This window comes from Gopherus evgoodei, chromosome 2, assembly GCF_007399415.2.
Source record: "Gopherus evgoodei ecotype Sinaloan lineage chromosome 2, rGopEvg1_v1.p, whole genome shotgun sequence".
Taxonomy (NCBI): domain Eukaryota; kingdom Metazoa; phylum Chordata; order Testudines; family Testudinidae; genus Gopherus; species Gopherus evgoodei.
In genome coordinates, this window is record NC_044323.1 from 245,360,932 (window position 1) to 245,379,321 (window position 18,390).

The following is an 18,390-nucleotide window of genomic DNA, read 5'->3' on the forward strand; positions in this document are numbered from 1 at the left end:
CATGGGTGCTCCTGGCTGACCTTTGCTGAGGTCAGCCAGGGGCGCAAAGACAAAAATGGGAATGACTCCCTGGGTCATTCCCTCCTTATGTTATATCTAAAAATAGTCAGTCCCCCCCTAGAATATGGGGCAAGTGTGCTAGAGAACCAGTGTACCAGAGAGCACAGCCACTCCATGTCAGATCCTGCAGAAATGATGAGCTGCATGCCATTCTAGGTGTTGGCCCCTGCAACAACCCCACCCGTTGCTTCCCTGCTTCCCCAACCCTCCTAGGCTACCGTTGCAGTGTCCCCTTCCCCCATTTGTGTGATAAGTAATAAAGAATGCAGGAATAAAGAAACGCTGACTTGTTAGTGAGATAAAATGAGGGGGAGCCAGCCTCCAGCTGCTATGATAGCCCAGGCAGGACATTAAACGGTGGGGAGGGGGGAAAGAGAAGCCCGGCATTCTGCTGCTATGATAGTCTAGCCAGTACAGAATCTTCTCTTTAGACATGAAAGGATGGGGGCTGATGGAGCTCAGCCCCTGGTTGCTATGATGAAGATGGTTACCAGCCATTCTGTACCATCTACTGGGAATGACAGAGAGTCATTCCTATTTTTACTCAGGCGCCCCCGGCCGACCTCACCTGAGGCCAGCCAGGAGCACTCACGGGCTGATGATGACAATGGATAGCAATCATATTGTATCATCTGCCACCGGGGAGAGGAGAGGATGCTGCTGTTCAGTGCCGCAGCATCGTGTTTACCAGCAGCATCCAGTAGACATACGGTGACATTGAAAAAAGTCAAGAAACAATTTTTTTCCCATTTCTTTCACGGGGGGGGGGGGCGGTGGTGGTGGTAAATTGACGAGCTATACCCTGAATCACTCTGGACAATGTGTTTGATCCTACAGGCATTGGGAGCTCAGCCAAGACTGCAAATGCTTTTTGGGGACTGTGGGATAGCTGGAGTCCTCAGTACCCCCTCCCTCCATGAGTGCCCATTTGATTCTTTGGCTTTCTGTTACGCTTGTCGCACAGCACTGGGCTGAGTCCCTGCTGTGGCCTCTGTCTGGAAATTTTTTTCAAATGTTTTGGCATTTTGTCTTCTGGAATGGAGCTCTGATAGAACAGATTTGTCTCCCCATACAGCGATCTGATCCAGTATCTCCCATATGGTCCATGCTGGAGCTCTTCTTGGATTTGGGACTGCTCGCCACCCATGCTGATCAGAGCTCCACAATGGGCAAACAGGAAGTGAAATTCAAAATTTCCCAGGGCTTTTCCTGTCTACCTGGCCAGTGCATCCGAGTTCAGATTGCTTTTCAGAGTGGTCACAATGGTGCACTGTGGGATACCGCCTGGAGGCCAATACCATCGATTTGTGGCCACACTAACCCTAATCTGATATGGTAATACCAATTTCAGCGCTACTCCTCTCATCGAGGAGGAGTACAAAACCGGTTAAAGGGCCTCATTGTGTGGACAGGTGCAGCATTAAATCAGTTTAACGCTGATACATTCGGCTTAAACGCGTAGTGTAGACCAGGCCAACATAAAAACTCAATGCTGAAAGGACTTAGTCTGTCAACAGGAGTAGCTGGGGTGCATTAACTTCCAAGTTTCATAAGACTCCTTGTCTGTTTATGGAGTCAATCACTTCATAGGGGATCTACTGGAAAGCTAGATAGCTCACAGAAGGGACATAATCTTATAAAAAAAACTTTGATGTTTTTATTTCTGCCTTAATTGAGGTGTGCTAGTCTTATATATTCAGAGTGTGAGGATAAGATCTCCTTCCGAAACCTGAACCAGTATTCAGTACTGGAGCTCTAACCCAGAAAGCCTTCAAACTTTCTCCAAAGAGGACTTCCAAAACCAGCTGTTGTTTCTTATGTTCCCAATCCTTTGCAGTGAGATCAGTGTTACTGCAAAAAAGTTTGTCAGTTTTTCGGGAAAAGTGGGAGGAGAGACTAGATTTCCACCTTCTCTCTTACTACTGGGCTCCAACTTATCCAATCCCAGAATGGTTTGGAATTTAGGTCATAAGAGAAAGGACTAGCTCTTTAGACTATACTGTCACAGCTGTGGTCAGTAGAGGCACTAAACTGGAGCTTCTCCTCCTTTACATGAGGGCTTTGGAGTAGGTCCTTTCTCTGTGAAGGTCTCTTAGTCAAAGCAAGCTTGACTCATCTCTTCAATCCTCCAGTTTTTGGCAGAGTCCACCTTTTATGCATGATGTAAGGCCTATTTCTAATCCCCAAGGCATCGATGAACTGGAACTTTCTTTAAACCAAAGAATAAAGATGGTGAGGAGGCAATTGAGTGCATGCTGTAGTAGGGAGCCAAGGGGTTATAGTATCTGGTTCCTCCCCTCCTCTTATGCTGTGTTACCCTGTAGCAGTGTAGTCAGGAAGGAAAGGCCAAAGTACAATCATGAAAGGAGTGAACAGAGTTTCATGTTTCTGAGAGCCTAGAAGCTGCCGGTTTTTGGAAATATTTGTCATTGTATCATAACTGTCCACCTTAACCTCCCACTCTGAAAAATGCTGCTCTAAACAGATCTTTAGCCTGCTGTGGGCTATAATACTTTTTGTCTAATTGGTGTTGGAGGGGGTGGTATATAGGTCAAATGATTAGATGTTTCCTTCTGGCCTTAACTCTGATTCTATGAACTTTGAGCTAGTGATCTCAACTAGTAACTAATCTCTCAGTTCTGCTTAGCCATTAACTCAGTATAACTCTGGATCATGAGAAAAGAGGGCATCTTTGAACAATTATCAAATCTCTCATTTCTGTGATTGTTGTGGGGAGACTACTGTGCCCACAGACTTCAAGAGGGGGTTAGAATACATGAGGGATCTAATATATAATGTTTAAGCAAGCCAAACCTCTTAGCCCTACTGTACTTAATAGTGAACTGTGTAAACAAGTCAAGTAGACTGAAGTGTATTTAAGGTCTGCAGTAACCTATTAAAATTCTTTCTACTTGAACTGTAGAATATTACAAAGCAATGACTGGGTGTTGCTATAAGGCTACCCGCCATTGAAAATCTTTCTTCTTAGTAGATTAAAAGACAAAATGACTTATAAGTGGAAGTCAAATTGTGTGAGGGAGATTCCCACACTTGAACCATTCTTTGTAGGTGACAAATCTGAGGAACTGCCCCAGATTGAGATGTTGGCAGAAGAGCTTTTGGAACAGATTGATACATTAATCAAAATCACCAGGACCAGATGGCATTCACACAAGTTCTAAAACTCAAATATAGGGTGACCATATGTCCAGGTTTCCCCAGACATGACCTCATTTTTGATCCTCTGGATGGATGGATTTTGCAAATAAGAGGCAATGGCTGGGATTTTTGTGAGCAAATGTTGCAGCTCAGAAAGAGCTGTCTTCGTACCTCAATTGGTCCCTTCCTGCAAGACCTTGCCAACCCAGGCCCCAGTTCCCAGCCCTGGGGAGGGAGCCTGCAGGGAGGTGCTGGCCAAAACCCTATCCCAGTATGAACACTCCTACAGTACCCCCACAAAACTCCCTGAATACCCCTCCCAGTTCACATGCACCTCTAGCACCCCAAATACCCCCTCCCAGTACACTCACCCCTCAAATATTTCCTCACAGTATACACAAACACACACCTTTCCACCACTTCCCAAATGCTCCCCCACAACTTCCCCTTCTCCGGCAGTGTCTCTTTTTGGGAACGTGAAACATGGTAACCCTACTCAAGTCAGGCTATGCCTGGTACCCTAATGAGAGTAGACATTACTACCCTCAGCTCATCAAACCCACTGCCTTCTGGGTAGTCCAGGAAGCTGTAAGGCTAAGGGAGCAAACTATTACAGAAAAGCCCCACTGCCTTGTGGGTGAATTCAGGAGAATGTAAGGCTATGAGAGTAAACTCAGACAGAAAATCTGGAGTGGAGTACCGAAGGTGGTCAGGTATGAATATTTTAGTATCTTTCTAGCAACTGCTGCAGCGGATCAGGTACCAGACGTATAGTTTTTTCCTCTCCTCTGGATTTTACTGGTGATGCCGAGAAGGGGGTATCCTGGTTCATGGGCAACTCAGGGCCTCCATATCATCTGCCCAGGCTTGCGCCCTGGAGAGGTACTCCAGCTTTGCCTTGGGTGTTGACACAACATGGGAGGCTGCTGTCACCAGTTCTACAAACTCAAATATGAAACTGCAGAACTACTTGCTGTGGTATGTAACCTATCACTTAAATCAGCCTCTGTACTAGATGACTGGAGGATAGCTAATGTGATGCAGATTTTTTAAAAAGGCTCCAGAGGTGATTCTGACAATTACAGGCCAGTAAGCCTAACTTCAGTAGTGGGTAAATTGCTTGAAACTACAGCAAAGAATAGAGTTATCAGAGCCACAGGTGAACAGGATACAAAATTACTCAAGATAGTTAAGTCCAAAGCTGTCTGCAAAGAATTAAAAAGGAATCTCACAAAACTGGGTGACTGGGCAACAAAATTGCTGATGAAATTCAGTGTTGATAAATGCAAAGTAATGCACATTAGAAAACATAATCCCAACTATACATACACAATGAGGTCTAAATTAGCTGTTACTGCTCAAGAAAGATCTTGTAGTCATTATAAACAGTTCTTTAAAAACATATGCTCAGTGTGCAGCAGCAGTCAAAAAAGGTAATAGAATGTTAGGAACCATTAGAAGAGGTGGAGATAAGACAGAAAATATCACAATGCCAGTACATAAGTTCATGGTATGCCCACATCTTGAATACTGTATGCAGTTCTGGTTTCCCCATCTCAAAAAAGACATTAGAATTGGAAAAAGTGCAGAGAAAAGTAAAAAATATTAGGGGTATGGAACAGGTTCCATAGGAAGAGAAATTAAAAAGAGTTTGACTGTTCAGCTTAGAAAAGAGATGATTAAGAGGGGGTTCTGACAGAGGTCTATAAAATCAGGAATGGTGTGGAGAAAGTGAATAAGGAAATGTTATTTACCCCTTCACATAACATAAGAAACAGAGATCACTCACTGAAATTAATAGGCAGGAGATTTAAAACAAACATAAGGAAGTACTTCTTCACAAAATGTACAGTCAACATGTGGAACTTGCTGCCAGGGGATGTTATGAAGGCCAAAAGTATAAATGGGTTCAAAAAGTATTAGATAAGTTCATCTATTAGCCAAGATGGTCAGTGATGTAACCACATACTCTGGGTATCCCCAAACTGTGACTGCCAGAAACTGGGACTGAATGACAGAATGGATCACTGGATAAATTGCCCTCTTCTGTTCATTTTACCTGAAGAATCTGACCCCAACCTCTGTCGGAAGACAGGCTATTGGGCTAGATGGTCTATTGGTCTGACCCAGTATGGCCGTTCTTATGTTGTTCCCTCAGCTGGTCCAGTTGTAATGGTAGTGTCTAAGGTACTATGCATCTTCTATAAATACTGAAATGAGTGTGCATTATCCAGTAATTAGAAAACTTTTTTAGGGCTTACATACAATTCTCTTCAAAATGGAATTTTTAAAAAAAGTGGCTGGTGACAAGTACATAATGCTGTTAGGATCAGTGGTGTCATGGGGCAGATTCTTCTAGTGAGGCAAATTTAGCATCAGGAACTGTCAACCTTTTTTAAGAAAACCCAACCACTCAATAGCCTATAAATGCCAGTATATAGGCAATAAGTATTTACTGCATGTGTAAGCTTTTTATTAAATACCTACAACAGTTAAGTTTTTAGTTCTCCAATTTTCAGTAAAGCAGGGTACTAACAGAGTTTCTTCAGGCTTTCTCATAGATCCTAGTGCAGGTGATGTCATTCATGGTGCATTCCTAGAAGACAAAAGAGGAGTTCACTGAAACAGTTGTACTTTCTCACAGCAAAACTGTAAAGACAATCCCACTTTAAATACGAAGAGGGAGAAGAAAAATCCTCTCACCCATTTTGTTTGTGCAAAGAAAAATGTGCACTGAACTATATTATAAGGTTATTGGTATTAGTATTTCCCCTTTTCACATTTTCTTCCAACTTACAAAAAAATTCAAAATATATGTTAAAGCAGGGATCAGCAACCTTTGGCATGCGGCCTACCACGGTAAGCACCCTGGTGGGCTGGGTCGGTTTGTTTACCTGCCGCGTCTGCAGGTTTGGCCAATCTCGGCTCCCACTGGCCACGGATCACCACTCCAAGCACATCCCTCGGCCCGCACCACTTCCAGCAGCCCCCAATGGCCTGGGACAGCAAACCGCAGCCAGTGGGAGCTGCGATCGGCTGAACCTGCGGACGCAGCAGGTAAACAAACTGGCTTGGCCCACCAGAGGGCTTACCTTGGTGGGCTGCGTGCCAACGCTTGCCAATCCCTGTGTTAAAGACTAATATTAATATGAATTCAGCCATCTTTTGAGCTTCTTCATTTCTGTCTTACTTATATGGCCCTCACAACTACAGTATGTGAACACCTCACAATCTTGAATGAATTTATCCTTACAACCTCCCTCTAAGATATGGAAGTACTTTTATCCCCACTTTACAGCTGAGGGAACTGAAGCACAGAGAATCTAAGGCCCACAGCCTTAAAAGTATTTAGGTGCCTAAATCGCATTGAAATCAACAGGAGTTAGGTGCCTAAATACCTTTGAGGGTCTGGGTCTAAGTAACTTGCCCAAAGTTGTAGAGGAAATGTGTGGTGGAGTAGGGACTTGAACACGTCTTCTGGGTTCTATGCTAACTACCAGGCCATCTTTCCTCTTCTCCCATATTCTACAATAAATAACTTGATTCAACCTATTTTCTAATGTTCTCTTCCTGCCGTATTCAACCAATCACATTTCTAACATAAGCCACATTTATTTAAGGAGAAAATGGAATGTATAATTAAACTATAACGGTTTAGATGGTTTCTACAGCTTTGCATTACTCAGTGATCAGATAACTAGAATGAATTCACTCACCACCACCATTTTCCCATCTACCACTTGTCTCTTTATTGTGGTCTCTTTGCCATCCCAGTTCTGGACCTGATTTAATGACCCATTTTCTAAGGTCACAATGCTCTGAAGAAACAAAGAAGCAAAACATGAGTATCCTGCCCAGATTATTATTATTTATAGAGCAGAGGTACACACAATACCCTAGTGTGCAGGGGGCTCAGTTATGCTAGTTTCTGTACAAACATATATTAAAAGATATCCCCGGTCCAGAAGAGCTGATTGTCATGCTGGTTAAAGAAGTGATTCACTCAACACTCAGAAAGTCCCACTTTCTATCTTGGGGTTTTACACTGAACATAAGAACCGCCACACTGGGTGAGACCAAAGGTCCATCTACCTGAATACCCTGTCTTCCAATAGTGGCCAGTGCCAAGTGCTTCAGGGGGAATGAACAGAATAGATAATCATCAAGTGATCCATCCCCTGTCACCCATCCCTGCAGCTCATCATGTTGGGTATCTGGGGATCTTTCATGTAAAATAGATGAGCAATGATAGGTACTAGCCCCAATTCAACATTTTTATTCATATTTTGGCAATACATATAAAATCACTACTGATAACATTTATGGATGAAACAGACTGCTAGAGTAGTAATTAATGAGGGCAGAGCAATCTGGATTGATTAGTCAACTGGGCCTATTAAAACGAAATGCATTTTATTACAGCCAAATACAAAATGATATACCTAGAAGAAGAAATGTAGGCCTTAACTACAGAATAGGGGACTGCATCTGGAAAGCAGTGACTCTGAAAAGGATTTTAGGGCTCATAGTGGGCAAGCAACTCAGCATTAGCTCCCAGTACAATGCTATGGCAAAAAGAGTTAAAGTGATTGTGGAAATCTAAGTACAGTTTATGAATTCTGCTTAAATTTTGTGAAATTACTGCATGTGACTGAATGCCTCAATGTGTAATGAGTCAGCTAGAGGCTGGCAAGGTCCCTGTCACATCAATGCCTTCCCTCCCCTTTTGGAATAAGCTACAGAACAAACAAAAAGATAAAACAAAAGAAAATGGAGCAAATAACTAAGCAATCAATTTGCAAACATCTAGACATAATAATGTGATGAGTAACAGCAAGCATGGATTTGTCAAGAACAAGTTATGTCAAACCAACCTGATAGCTTTCTTTGACAGGGTAACAAGTCTGGTAGATTGGGGTAAGATGTGGTATATCTTGACTTTAGGAAAATTTCTGATACTGTCTCACATGACCGTCTCATAAACAAACTAGGGAAATGCAACCTAGATGGAGCTACCATAAGGTGGATGCATAACTGGTTAGAAAATTGTTCCCAGAGAGTAGTTATCAGGGGTTCACAGTCATGCTGAAAGGATATAATGAGTGGTGTCCTGCAGGGATCAGTTCTGGTTCTGGTTCTATTCAATATCTTCATCAATGATTTAGATAATGGCACTGAAAGTACACTTATAAAGTTTGCGGATGATACCAAGCTGGGAGGGGTTGCAAGTGCTTTGGAGGATCAGATTAAAATTCAAAATGATCTGGACTAAATGGAGAAATAGTCTGCAGTAAATAAGATGAAATTCAATAAGGACAAATGCAAAGTACTCTGTTTAGGATGGAACAATCAGTTGCACACATACAGAATGGGAAATGACTGTCTAGGAAGGAGTACTGCAGAAAGGGATTTGGGGGTCATAGTGGACCGTAAACTAAATATGAGTCAACAGTGTGACACTGATGCAAAAAAAGCAAACATCATTCTGGGATGTATTAGTAGGAGTGTTGTAAGAAAGATATGAAAAGAAATTCTTCCGCTCTACTCCATGCTAATTAGGCCTCAACTGGAGTATTGTGTCCAGTTCTGGGTACCACATTTCAGGAAAGATGTGGACAAATTGGAGTAAATCCAGAGAAGTGCAACAAAAATGCTTAAAGGTCTGGAAAACATGACTGATGAGGGAAGATTGAAAAACTGAGTTTGTTTAGTCTGGAGAACAGAAGACAGAGGGGGTGCAACAGTTTTAAAGTGCATAAAAGGATGTTACAAGGAGAAGGGAGAAAAATTGCCTCTTGTCCTATCCTCAGAGGTTAAGGACAACAATGGGCTTAAATTGCAGCAACTGGTTTAGGTTGGACATTAGGAAAAACTTCCTAACTTCCAGGGTGGTTAAGCACTGGAATAAATTGCCTAGGGAGGTTGTAGACTCTCCATCATTGTCTAGCCTGCTCTTAAAAATCTCCAAATGCCTGTCATGGATGGTCTAGATCAGTGGTTCTCAAACTGTGGGTAAGGACCCAAAGTGGGTCATAACCCTGTTTTAATGGGGTCGTCAGAGCTGGCTTAGACTTTTTGGGGCCTGGGTCTGAAGCCTGAACCCCACCATGCGGGGCTGAACTTGTTAACCTTGATGACTGTGCTCTGACAGGGCTATAGGTATATTATGGAGGATGCTTGAGCTGAAAGAAAACTAGTTTAACCAAGTTTATCTGCAGAAAGGGGAAAGTAGAGAGTGGAAAATCCCCAAACAGGAGAACAAATGTGCAGAGTTGTCAGAACAGGGGGTTAAAAAGCAAAGGAGCAGGCTTTAGGAAAGAGGGGATTTTTCTTTTTTTTTTTTTTTACTGCAGGACCAGCCAAGGTCAAAGGAAGCTGAATGGAAGAGAGAGGTCCAAGAGATGGGACTTGGAATGCTGAAAGGACACTGTCTCAAATCCTGAAGAATACTCCAGAGTAATGAGGAAATTGAGGCAAGAATGACATACCGATATTTTATTGTATTGTCTAGATCTGTGTAATTTTTGTGCTGTCTAAAGTAAAGAATGATTGGTTTAAGAACCTTTAGCTAAGTCTTTGTGTTGTGTGCTTCACCTATCATGTGTCCTTGGACACTGTAAACCAGAGTGCTCACAAGCTAGGAGCCCTTGGAAAGGGTGTGCTTAAGATAATGGGAAGATGGAGGGAGCCAGTACTAATTTCAGGACCTAGGCAGCTGGATCATGGGATCTCAAGAAAGGTATTATACAGAGGATCTGCATCCTGAGAGTGTGCCCCAAAATCCAGAGCCAGAGGAAGCTTAAAGCACATGGCACCATCATGTTGAGACCCAAACGCAGCAGCCTGGTGAGTTTCCAGAAGGGCGAACGACTAGGATTGTAACAGCAATCCTCAGGCGTATAAACAGAGAATTAGTGAGTATGAGTCAGAGGGTGATTTCACCTCTCTATATTTAAACACTTAAAGAGCTCAATCAGTTTAGTTTATTAAAATAAAATAAAATAATAAATAAAAAAAACCAGTAGTGACTTGATTACGATGTATACGCTCGTTCAAGGGAGAAAGCACCGAATAGTAAATGGATCTTTAAACTAGCAGAGGAAGGTGTAACAAGAACCAATGGATGGAAACTGAAGCCAGACAAATTCAAATTAAAAATTAGGAACATATTAACAGTGAGGGTGATTAACCATTGGAACAGACTATCAGGGGAATGGTGAATTTCCATCTATTGATGTCTTCAATTCAGATTGAATACCTTACATAAGAATGGCCACATTGGGTCAGACCAAAGGTCCATCTTTCCTGTCTTCTGACAGTGGCAAATGCCAGGTGCCACAGAGGGAATGAACAGAGAAGGTAATCATCACGTGATCGATCCATCCCCTGTTGCCCATACCCAGCTTCTGGCAAACAGAGGCTAGGGACACCATCCCTGCCACTGATGGGCCTATCCATGAATTTATCTAGTTCTTTTTTGAACCCTGTTATTGTCTTGGCCTTCACAACATCCTCTAGCAAGGAGTTCCACAGGTTTACTGTGTGGTGTGTGAAAAAATACTTCCTTTTGTTTGTTTTAAACCTGCTGCCTATTCATTTCATTTGGTGACTCCTAGTTCTTGTGTTATGAGGAGGAGTAAATAACACTTCCTTATTTACTTTCTCTACACCAGTCATGATCTTATATACCTCTATCATATCCCCCCTCAGTAGTCTCTTTTCCAAGCTGAAAACTTCCAGTCTTATTAATCTCTCCTTATACAGAACCCGGTCCACACTCCTATTCATTTTTGTTGCCCTTTTCTGAACCTTTTCCAATTCCAATATCTTTTTTGAGATGGGGTGACCACATCTGCATGCAGTATTCAAGATGTGGGCAAACCATGGATTTATATAGCAGCAATATGATATTTTCTGTCTTATTATCTATCCCTTTCTTAATGACTCGCTTTTTTGACTGCTGCTGCACATTGATTGGATGTTTTCAGAGAACTATCCACACTGATTCCAAGATCTCTCTCTTGAGTGGTAACATCTAATATAGACTTCTTCATTTTATATGTAGAATTGGGATTATATTTTCCACTGTGCATTACTTTGCATTTATCGACATTTAATTCTTTCTTCTAGATGCGCTTTAACCTATAAGTTATTGAGCTGGGTACAAAGTTACAGAGGTAACTGGGTTAGACTACATGATCTAATGATCCCTTCTGTCCTTAAACTCTATAAATCTAAGGAAAAAATTCCTAGTGTTCTTCATGGAATCTGTCTCTTGTCCTTTTCTGGGGATATAAAAGCTCTACTTAAGTTGCATTGAGTTTTCCAGGTGTGTTTATCTAATTATCCACTCTGATAATTGGCAGATGTGTTACTACCGTGTGGAAAAGAACTGTCCGTGCCTGTTGCAGCAGATTGGGAGAACTGTGAAGAACAGCTTTAATTCTCACCTTGGTTTTTCGGTCATCTGGTGTGGTTTCATCAAACTCCTCACCAAGCTTAAAAGAGATCTCATTATTTTTAAAGGCACTTTTGGTTTGGATGGTTACCACATCACCGTCAGCACTGATGGTCACGCTGGGTTTGGCCAACTTGCCCAGTTTCCTTGTGGCTAAGCCCACTCCTGTAAGCAAGAGAATTCAGATCTCTTAAACTACCAGGAAAAAAAAAACATTATGGATTTCAGTGTCTCAGGAAGGAGAACAGTGGCATTGATGGGAACGGCAAACATCCTCAGATGCTTACATAGGTCTTTATATTTCAAGTCATTAACAATTTCCTAGTGAGGACTGGGCTCAATGTACTGCTCACTGAAATCAATGGGCTTTAAATCAGGGCCATAGACATTAGGCAAGAAAAACTGCCATGATCACAATGAAGAACTTTAATGCATATGTGATGGCTCAGGAGCAATTGGCACCTATGATCTCTCCCCAGTAAGCACTCTTTCCAGTGCCAGGCCTTTACCTGTACTTCCCTGCACTCTAGAAAGAGTGGAACTCTGCAGTTCACCACCCATTTAGACTGAAATCTGCAGGCTACCCCCACTATTCCTACCTTCCTCCCACAGTTACAGGATAAGTGGTGTCTTATACCCCCTTGCAATCCCTCTTGAATGAACCCCTCAAGGGACAGGTTGTGCTACCTACACCTTTCTCTGGGTGAAACTCCATGGTTCTACCACACTTTCACTGGATCCTAGGGCAGCAGCACCTCTGGTCCCCAACTGTGTTAACACAACAGGCTCAAGTGCAATTGGTTCGCTCTTTCTCAGGTGCCTGACTAAAGAAACTCAAATCAGCTACTTGTAAACAGATGTACTGCCCATTCACCCAAAGGTACACAGCAAGCAGAGGTAAAGGTTAAACCCACAAAAGGCCCACACACCTGGGGCTTGCCTGCAGCCCATCACTTCTTTCAATGCTTAGGTGAGCTCAGCTATCTCAGGCACTTCCTGCAGAGCCCCTGCTTCTGGAAGTCCCTAGTCTGCTGCATGTTCTGCCTAACCAGATCTGGGGACTTCACTACATGATGCCTGGTGTAATGCCATCAACTATGGCCACCCTAGCTAGCAGAACGGTCCTCAGTAGACTATGCGTGTTTGATGATGACGTTCCTTTAATCTAACTCTCTGGCCTTGGAAAAATAGGACATCATTCTTCTGGTAGGAGTGAGGGAAGTGCCCTAAAAGTGGGGAGGCCACTGGCGGCCGAACCATGGCCCTGCTCCCCCACACCACCCCTTCCTCCCAAACCCCCAGGTTCACACTCCCCCTTACCACTGGGGGGCCCGCCCTCACACCACCCCTTCTCCCTGAGGCCCAGTCCTTGTGCTGTCTCTTCCCTCAAAGCCTAGCCCGCTGCTCACTCCTATCTGCCCCCTCCCCTCTATCACTCATCCTTACGACTGATAAAAAGTGAGTGGCCATGGCCCTCTGACCCCTCCTGTTCTGGCATCCGTGCCTTCTGGCATCTGGCAGGCAAGAGTTTTCCAACAACTAGCTCAACCATTGTTTCTCTTAAGGACCCCTGTTATACTCCCTGGAGAGACCTTATCTCTGTCATTGTGTTGTTTCCTGCTTGCACCCACCATCAACCTTCTTTGATTTATTCCCTGGCTTAGAGGGGAGGTGAAAGCAACTTAAAAAAAATTGGGAAAGTTCCAGGAGACTGAAGAAAAGCTAATGTTGTGCCAGTATTTAAAAAGGGTGAACAGGATGATCTGCGTAATTACAGGACTGCCAGTCTGACATTGATCCTGGGTAAGATAATGGAGGGGCTGATACAGGACTCAATTAATGAAGAATTAAAGGAGGGTAATATAATTAATGTCAATCAAGATGGGTATGGACAACAGAACCCATCAGACTGACTTATTTCTTTTTTATGAGATTACGAGTTTGGTTAATAAGGTAATAGTGTTAGCATAATATATTTAGACTTATGTAAAGCATTTGACTTGGTTTCACACAACCTGTTGATTAAAAAGCCAGAATGATATAAAAATTAACATGACACACATTAAATGGACTAAAAACCTGGCTAACTGATAGGTCTCAAAATGTAATTGTAAACAGGGAATCATCAGGTATGTTGTCTAGTGGGGGTCCCACAGAAACTGGTTCTTGGCCTTTCACTGTTTAACATTTTTATCAACAGGCCTGCAGACAGCAATTCTGGGCCCCATGGGTGTAGGGCCCGGGGTGAAAGTGACTTCCGGGATTGTCCTGTCACTTCCAGGACTGACCGTGCTGGCCAACTGCGTGGGCCCGCAGGGCCCAAAAGCTTGGGTCTTGGAGGAGTCACGCATGTCTAGGAGCCCTGAGGCCTGCCCAGCGAATTTAAAAGGGCCTGGGCCACCCAGGTCCTTTTAAATTGCCCAGCCCCGGGGCAATTGCCCCTTGGCCGCCCACCATCGGCAGGCCTGTTTATTAATGAACTCAGAAAAAAACATAAAATTCTCACTGATAAAACTTGCAAATGACACAAAGATTAAGGGAATGGTAAGCAACGAAGAGAACATGTCACTGCTACACAGCGATTTGTATCTCTCGGAAAATATGTGTTTTAATATGGCTGAATGTAAAGTTATACATCTAGGAGCAAAGAATGTAAGGCCATACTACCTGATAGAGTACTTAGGTCTGGAAGCAGTGACTCTGAAAAAGATTTGTGGGTCATGGTGGTTAATCAGCTGATCAGAAGCTCCGAGTGTAATGATGTGGCCAAAAGGCTAATGCAATCTTTGGAGTGCATAAACAAGGACACCTCAAGTAGGAACAGAGAAATTATTTTACTTCTGAATTTGGCACTGATGCAACTGCTGCTGGAATACTGTTTCTAGTGCTGGTGTCCACAGTTCAGGAAGGATGTTGATCAATTGGAGTGGGTTCAGAGAAGAGCCATGAGAATGATTAAAGGAGGAGTGAGGAACCTTTTTTCCATCAGGGGCCACTGACCCACAGAAAAAATCAGTCACAGGCCACAGACAGCCCTGTGGGGGAGTGTAGGAAGGGGAGGCTCAGGCTTCTCCTAGGTTCTGGTGTGGGGACAGAAATCCAGTGTTTGGGGTGTAGGAGTGGGCTCCAGGCAGGGCCAAGAGGTTTGGAGTGCAGGAGCAGGCTCAAAGAAGGAGCAGGGGGTTGGGTGCGGGAGGGGGTTCCGACCTGGGGCATGGGGCTATGAGGGGTGTGGGCTCCGGCTGGGTGGTGCCTATCTCAGGCGGCTCCCGGTCAGCAGTGCAGCAGGGCTAAAACAGGCTCACTACCTGCCCTGGCTCCGTGCTGATCCTGGAAGCAGCTGCCATGTCCAACTCCTAGGTAAAAGGGCCAGGGGTCTCTGTGCGGTGCATACTGTCCGTGCCAGCAGCTCCCACTGGACACAGGTCTTTGCCAATAGGAGCTGCAGAGCTGGTGCTATGGGAAGCACACACAGCTTCCCAATTACCCCTGCTTCTAGGGGCCACAGGGACATGCCAGTCATTTCCGAGAGCTGGAGCCAACTCTAATGTCCCCCCACAGCGGGGTGAGGCAGCGTTCACGGCTCCAGCCCAATGGGGGGGTGGGAACCAAGGCTCGAGGCCTCTGGCTGGCGATGCAGAAACTTGTCATGGCCAGATTAAATGAAGCAATGGGACGGCTCCAGCCCATATGCCATAGGTTCCCCACCCTTGGATTAAAGGATTAGAAAGCCTGCCTTCTAGTGATAGACTCAAGGAACTCAAACTATTTAGCTTAAGCATTAAAGAGTCTTGTGGCACCTTATAAACTAACAGACATATTGGAGCATGAGCTTTCGTGGGTGAATACCCACTTCGTCGTTCACCACGAAAGCTCATGCTCCAATACGTGTTAGTCTATAAGGTGCCGCAGGACTCTTCGCTGCTTTTACAGATCCAGACTAACATGGCTACTCCTCTGATACTATTTAGCTTAACAAACAGAAGGTTAAGGGGTGACTTGATTACAGTCTACCAGTACCACCATGGGGAATAAATATTTGATAATGGACTATTTGATTTAGCAGAGCAAAGTATAGCCTAGTCCAATGGCTGCAAATTGAAGCTAACAAATTCAGACTGGAAATAAGGTGTAAATTTTTAACAGTGAAAGTAATTAACCATTAGAGAAAATTTACCAAGGTGGATTCTCCATCGCTGACAATTTTAAAATCCAGATTGGATGTTCTTCTAAAAGATTTGCCTAAGGAATTATTTTCAGGACATGCTATGGCCTGTGTTACATAGGAGCTCATATAAGATGATCACAATGGTTCCTTCTGGCCTTAGAATCTATGGTTCTATGAATCTGTGATTTAACTCTGTGTAGTGAGCCAGAATAATACCCAGCTGGTAAACGCAGGCACATATATTCATATGAAATAATACAAACATCTTCCTCATTCCCCACAAACTACTTTTAATACCTGCCTCATAAAGTTTACTACAAGGTGCCCAGAAAAAGTTTTAAATGGACATGGGCACCTGGCACTTCAGAATGCACTTTATGAGGCAAGATTAAAAGTATGGCTTAGACAGTCTCCTTTGTGTGACCTGATCATGGTAAGAGCTCATTTATTCATTGCATGCAGTCTTACCTATGTTGGATAAAGCTCTGCCAGTGACTGATCAATTAATGGAAAACTGAACACAAATGAGGCTTTGTGTTTTTGGGGGAACCATTATTAGTTAAGCCCTTTGTTCCCACAAAGAACTGAGCTAAACTGATCCCTTCAAAGCCTCAAAAAGCCTGTGTTTGAGAAAGACTGCAGCACCAAAACAAGCTGAAACAATTTATTAGCGATCTGGTGAGCTTTTGAGACATCCCTAGAAAAAATATAAAGGGTAATCAGAGGTGGAGTGTACAGGTTTGTTCAAATCTGGGTTACACTGTGCCTAAATCACCACATTTTGGGGAGGGCTTGGCTTATAATTGCAAGTCCTTTAATAAAGTTTTATTTAGAGCTAACAGCCATGTCTCAGAATGGTGTCAGCAGCCTTGGAGGCAGACTGTAGAAGCAAGCCAGCAATTGTCAATTGGTACTAGGGAATCAGTGATGTCACTGTCACGATACTGTCATATTAGAGGTATGAAAAGTGTTTGGTTGTACTATTAAGGAGAACCCAAGATTATGTTATTGCAAAAATGATGTTAATTTTAATTGAGTGGTTCTATTTGGCAACCGAACAACATGTACCATCACTTTGCCTCTTATTTGTGGTGGCTTCTTCCAACTCTTGGCTTAGTTGAAGGAGGTCTTGGTATTTTAACAGGATTTGGGGTTTTGATGGTACTATCATGTCCACATTTTACAAGTATAGCATTTGGTTCCATTGCTCAGTATCCTGAATTCAGTTTTCCAGGAGAAAAGCAAAAATTTAGTCATTGAAACAAAATCAATGCAAAACCCCCACATCTTTTTATGTTATCTCAAGAAAAGTATCAGGGAGTGGACATCATCTTTAACACAACCACCTCTAGCTAGAATATTTACAAATGAATTACTAATTAAGTTACTTTATACATATCATAGGCTTTTTTCAGGTGTAGCAGATTATCTGGGCAATTCCCAGGCAAAGGAGGATCAGTACCTGCAGTGTCATTTCGAGACCACTATAGCAGTGAAATCTTAAGCAAAAAAGAGTGCCACCACTGCCCATAGCCTCTTCTACTGACTCATAGAGGTCACCCCTTTGTGCTTGCAAGTGACAAGAAAGCAATAGATCCCCGGATTATTTCTACTTAAAAACAGTGTATATTAAAGAGAGAAAGAACACTTAAAATTAAAAGAAAAAGCATAAAAACCCTGTAATATTTCTCACCTAATTCTTTCATGTATGCATCAAAGTTTTCACATGAGGTTGATTTCCAGGTTCCCAGGAGATGATCAACCATTTTGTCCGATTTGTCTGCTCTGTCTGAAGGGGAAAAAAACCCAACTGTTTTAAAATGGCCTGATCCAAAGCCCAGTGAAGTCAATGGGAGTCTTTACAATAGCTTCAATGGGCTTTGGATTAGCCCCTAAGCATGTGGTGTGTAATGCACAGGGAATAATATCTTGTTTTTAATATGCCCTGAATATGTGCTAACTAGGGCAGAACAGTGTCTTCAGAAATCCCCATTACTACCCCTTCACATTTATCCCAGAATTTCCATGTGAAGACAATCATCATCATATAATGAACTTTTCAAATGCAATAGGGAAAAGCAGCCTGCCTGAGCACTAATGAAGCACAGCTGCAAAAACAAAAGGGAGTAAAGATTCTGCAGCAGGAATGGATCTGCTTCCTCACTTCACTCCAAAGGGCATTAAATCTCACAGTGAAACACACATTTGTCTGGTCTTATTGGTTAATTGTGATTTGCTTTTGGGGAGTTGGATATATTGGGCTGGATTCTCAGCAGAGGTAAGTGCTCCTCAGGTCATAGGGCTGAATGTAATTTAGAGTAGACTCAGGACTGTTTTAATTTACACTGGCTGGATCAGTGACCTGGGTGGCCCAGGGAAATGAGGGGATTAAGAGAGACCTTGAGGAAAGGACCCTGGAAAGGGGGAAAATATAAGAAGGCCTTAGTGAAGGGACAGTGGAGGTGATGCTGGTGTGCCATGTATTTGTGAGTTTAGATGTGGTATATCAGGTCTTAAAGTTTGAGGTGTGATGCAGAGGAGAAGG

The 18,390-nt window shown here is 43.2% G+C and overlaps 1 protein-coding gene across 1 annotated transcript; it reads right to left on the minus strand.

The window, feature by feature from the left end:
• Positions 1-5,764: 5,764 nt before the first annotated feature.
• Positions 5,765-17,626, minus strand: LOC115645211 (myelin P2 protein-like). The gene is made up of 4 exons (XM_030549584.1): positions 17,539-17,626; positions 11,670-11,842; positions 6,936-7,037; positions 5,765-5,815 (listed from the first exon to the last, which is right to left on the minus strand). Exons 1-4 carry the CDS (start codon positions 17,609-17,611, stop codon positions 5,765-5,767), a joined length of 399 nt encoding a protein of 132 aa, XP_030405444.1. The 5' UTR covers positions 17,612-17,626.
• Between the last annotated feature and the right edge of the window lie 764 nt (positions 17,627-18,390).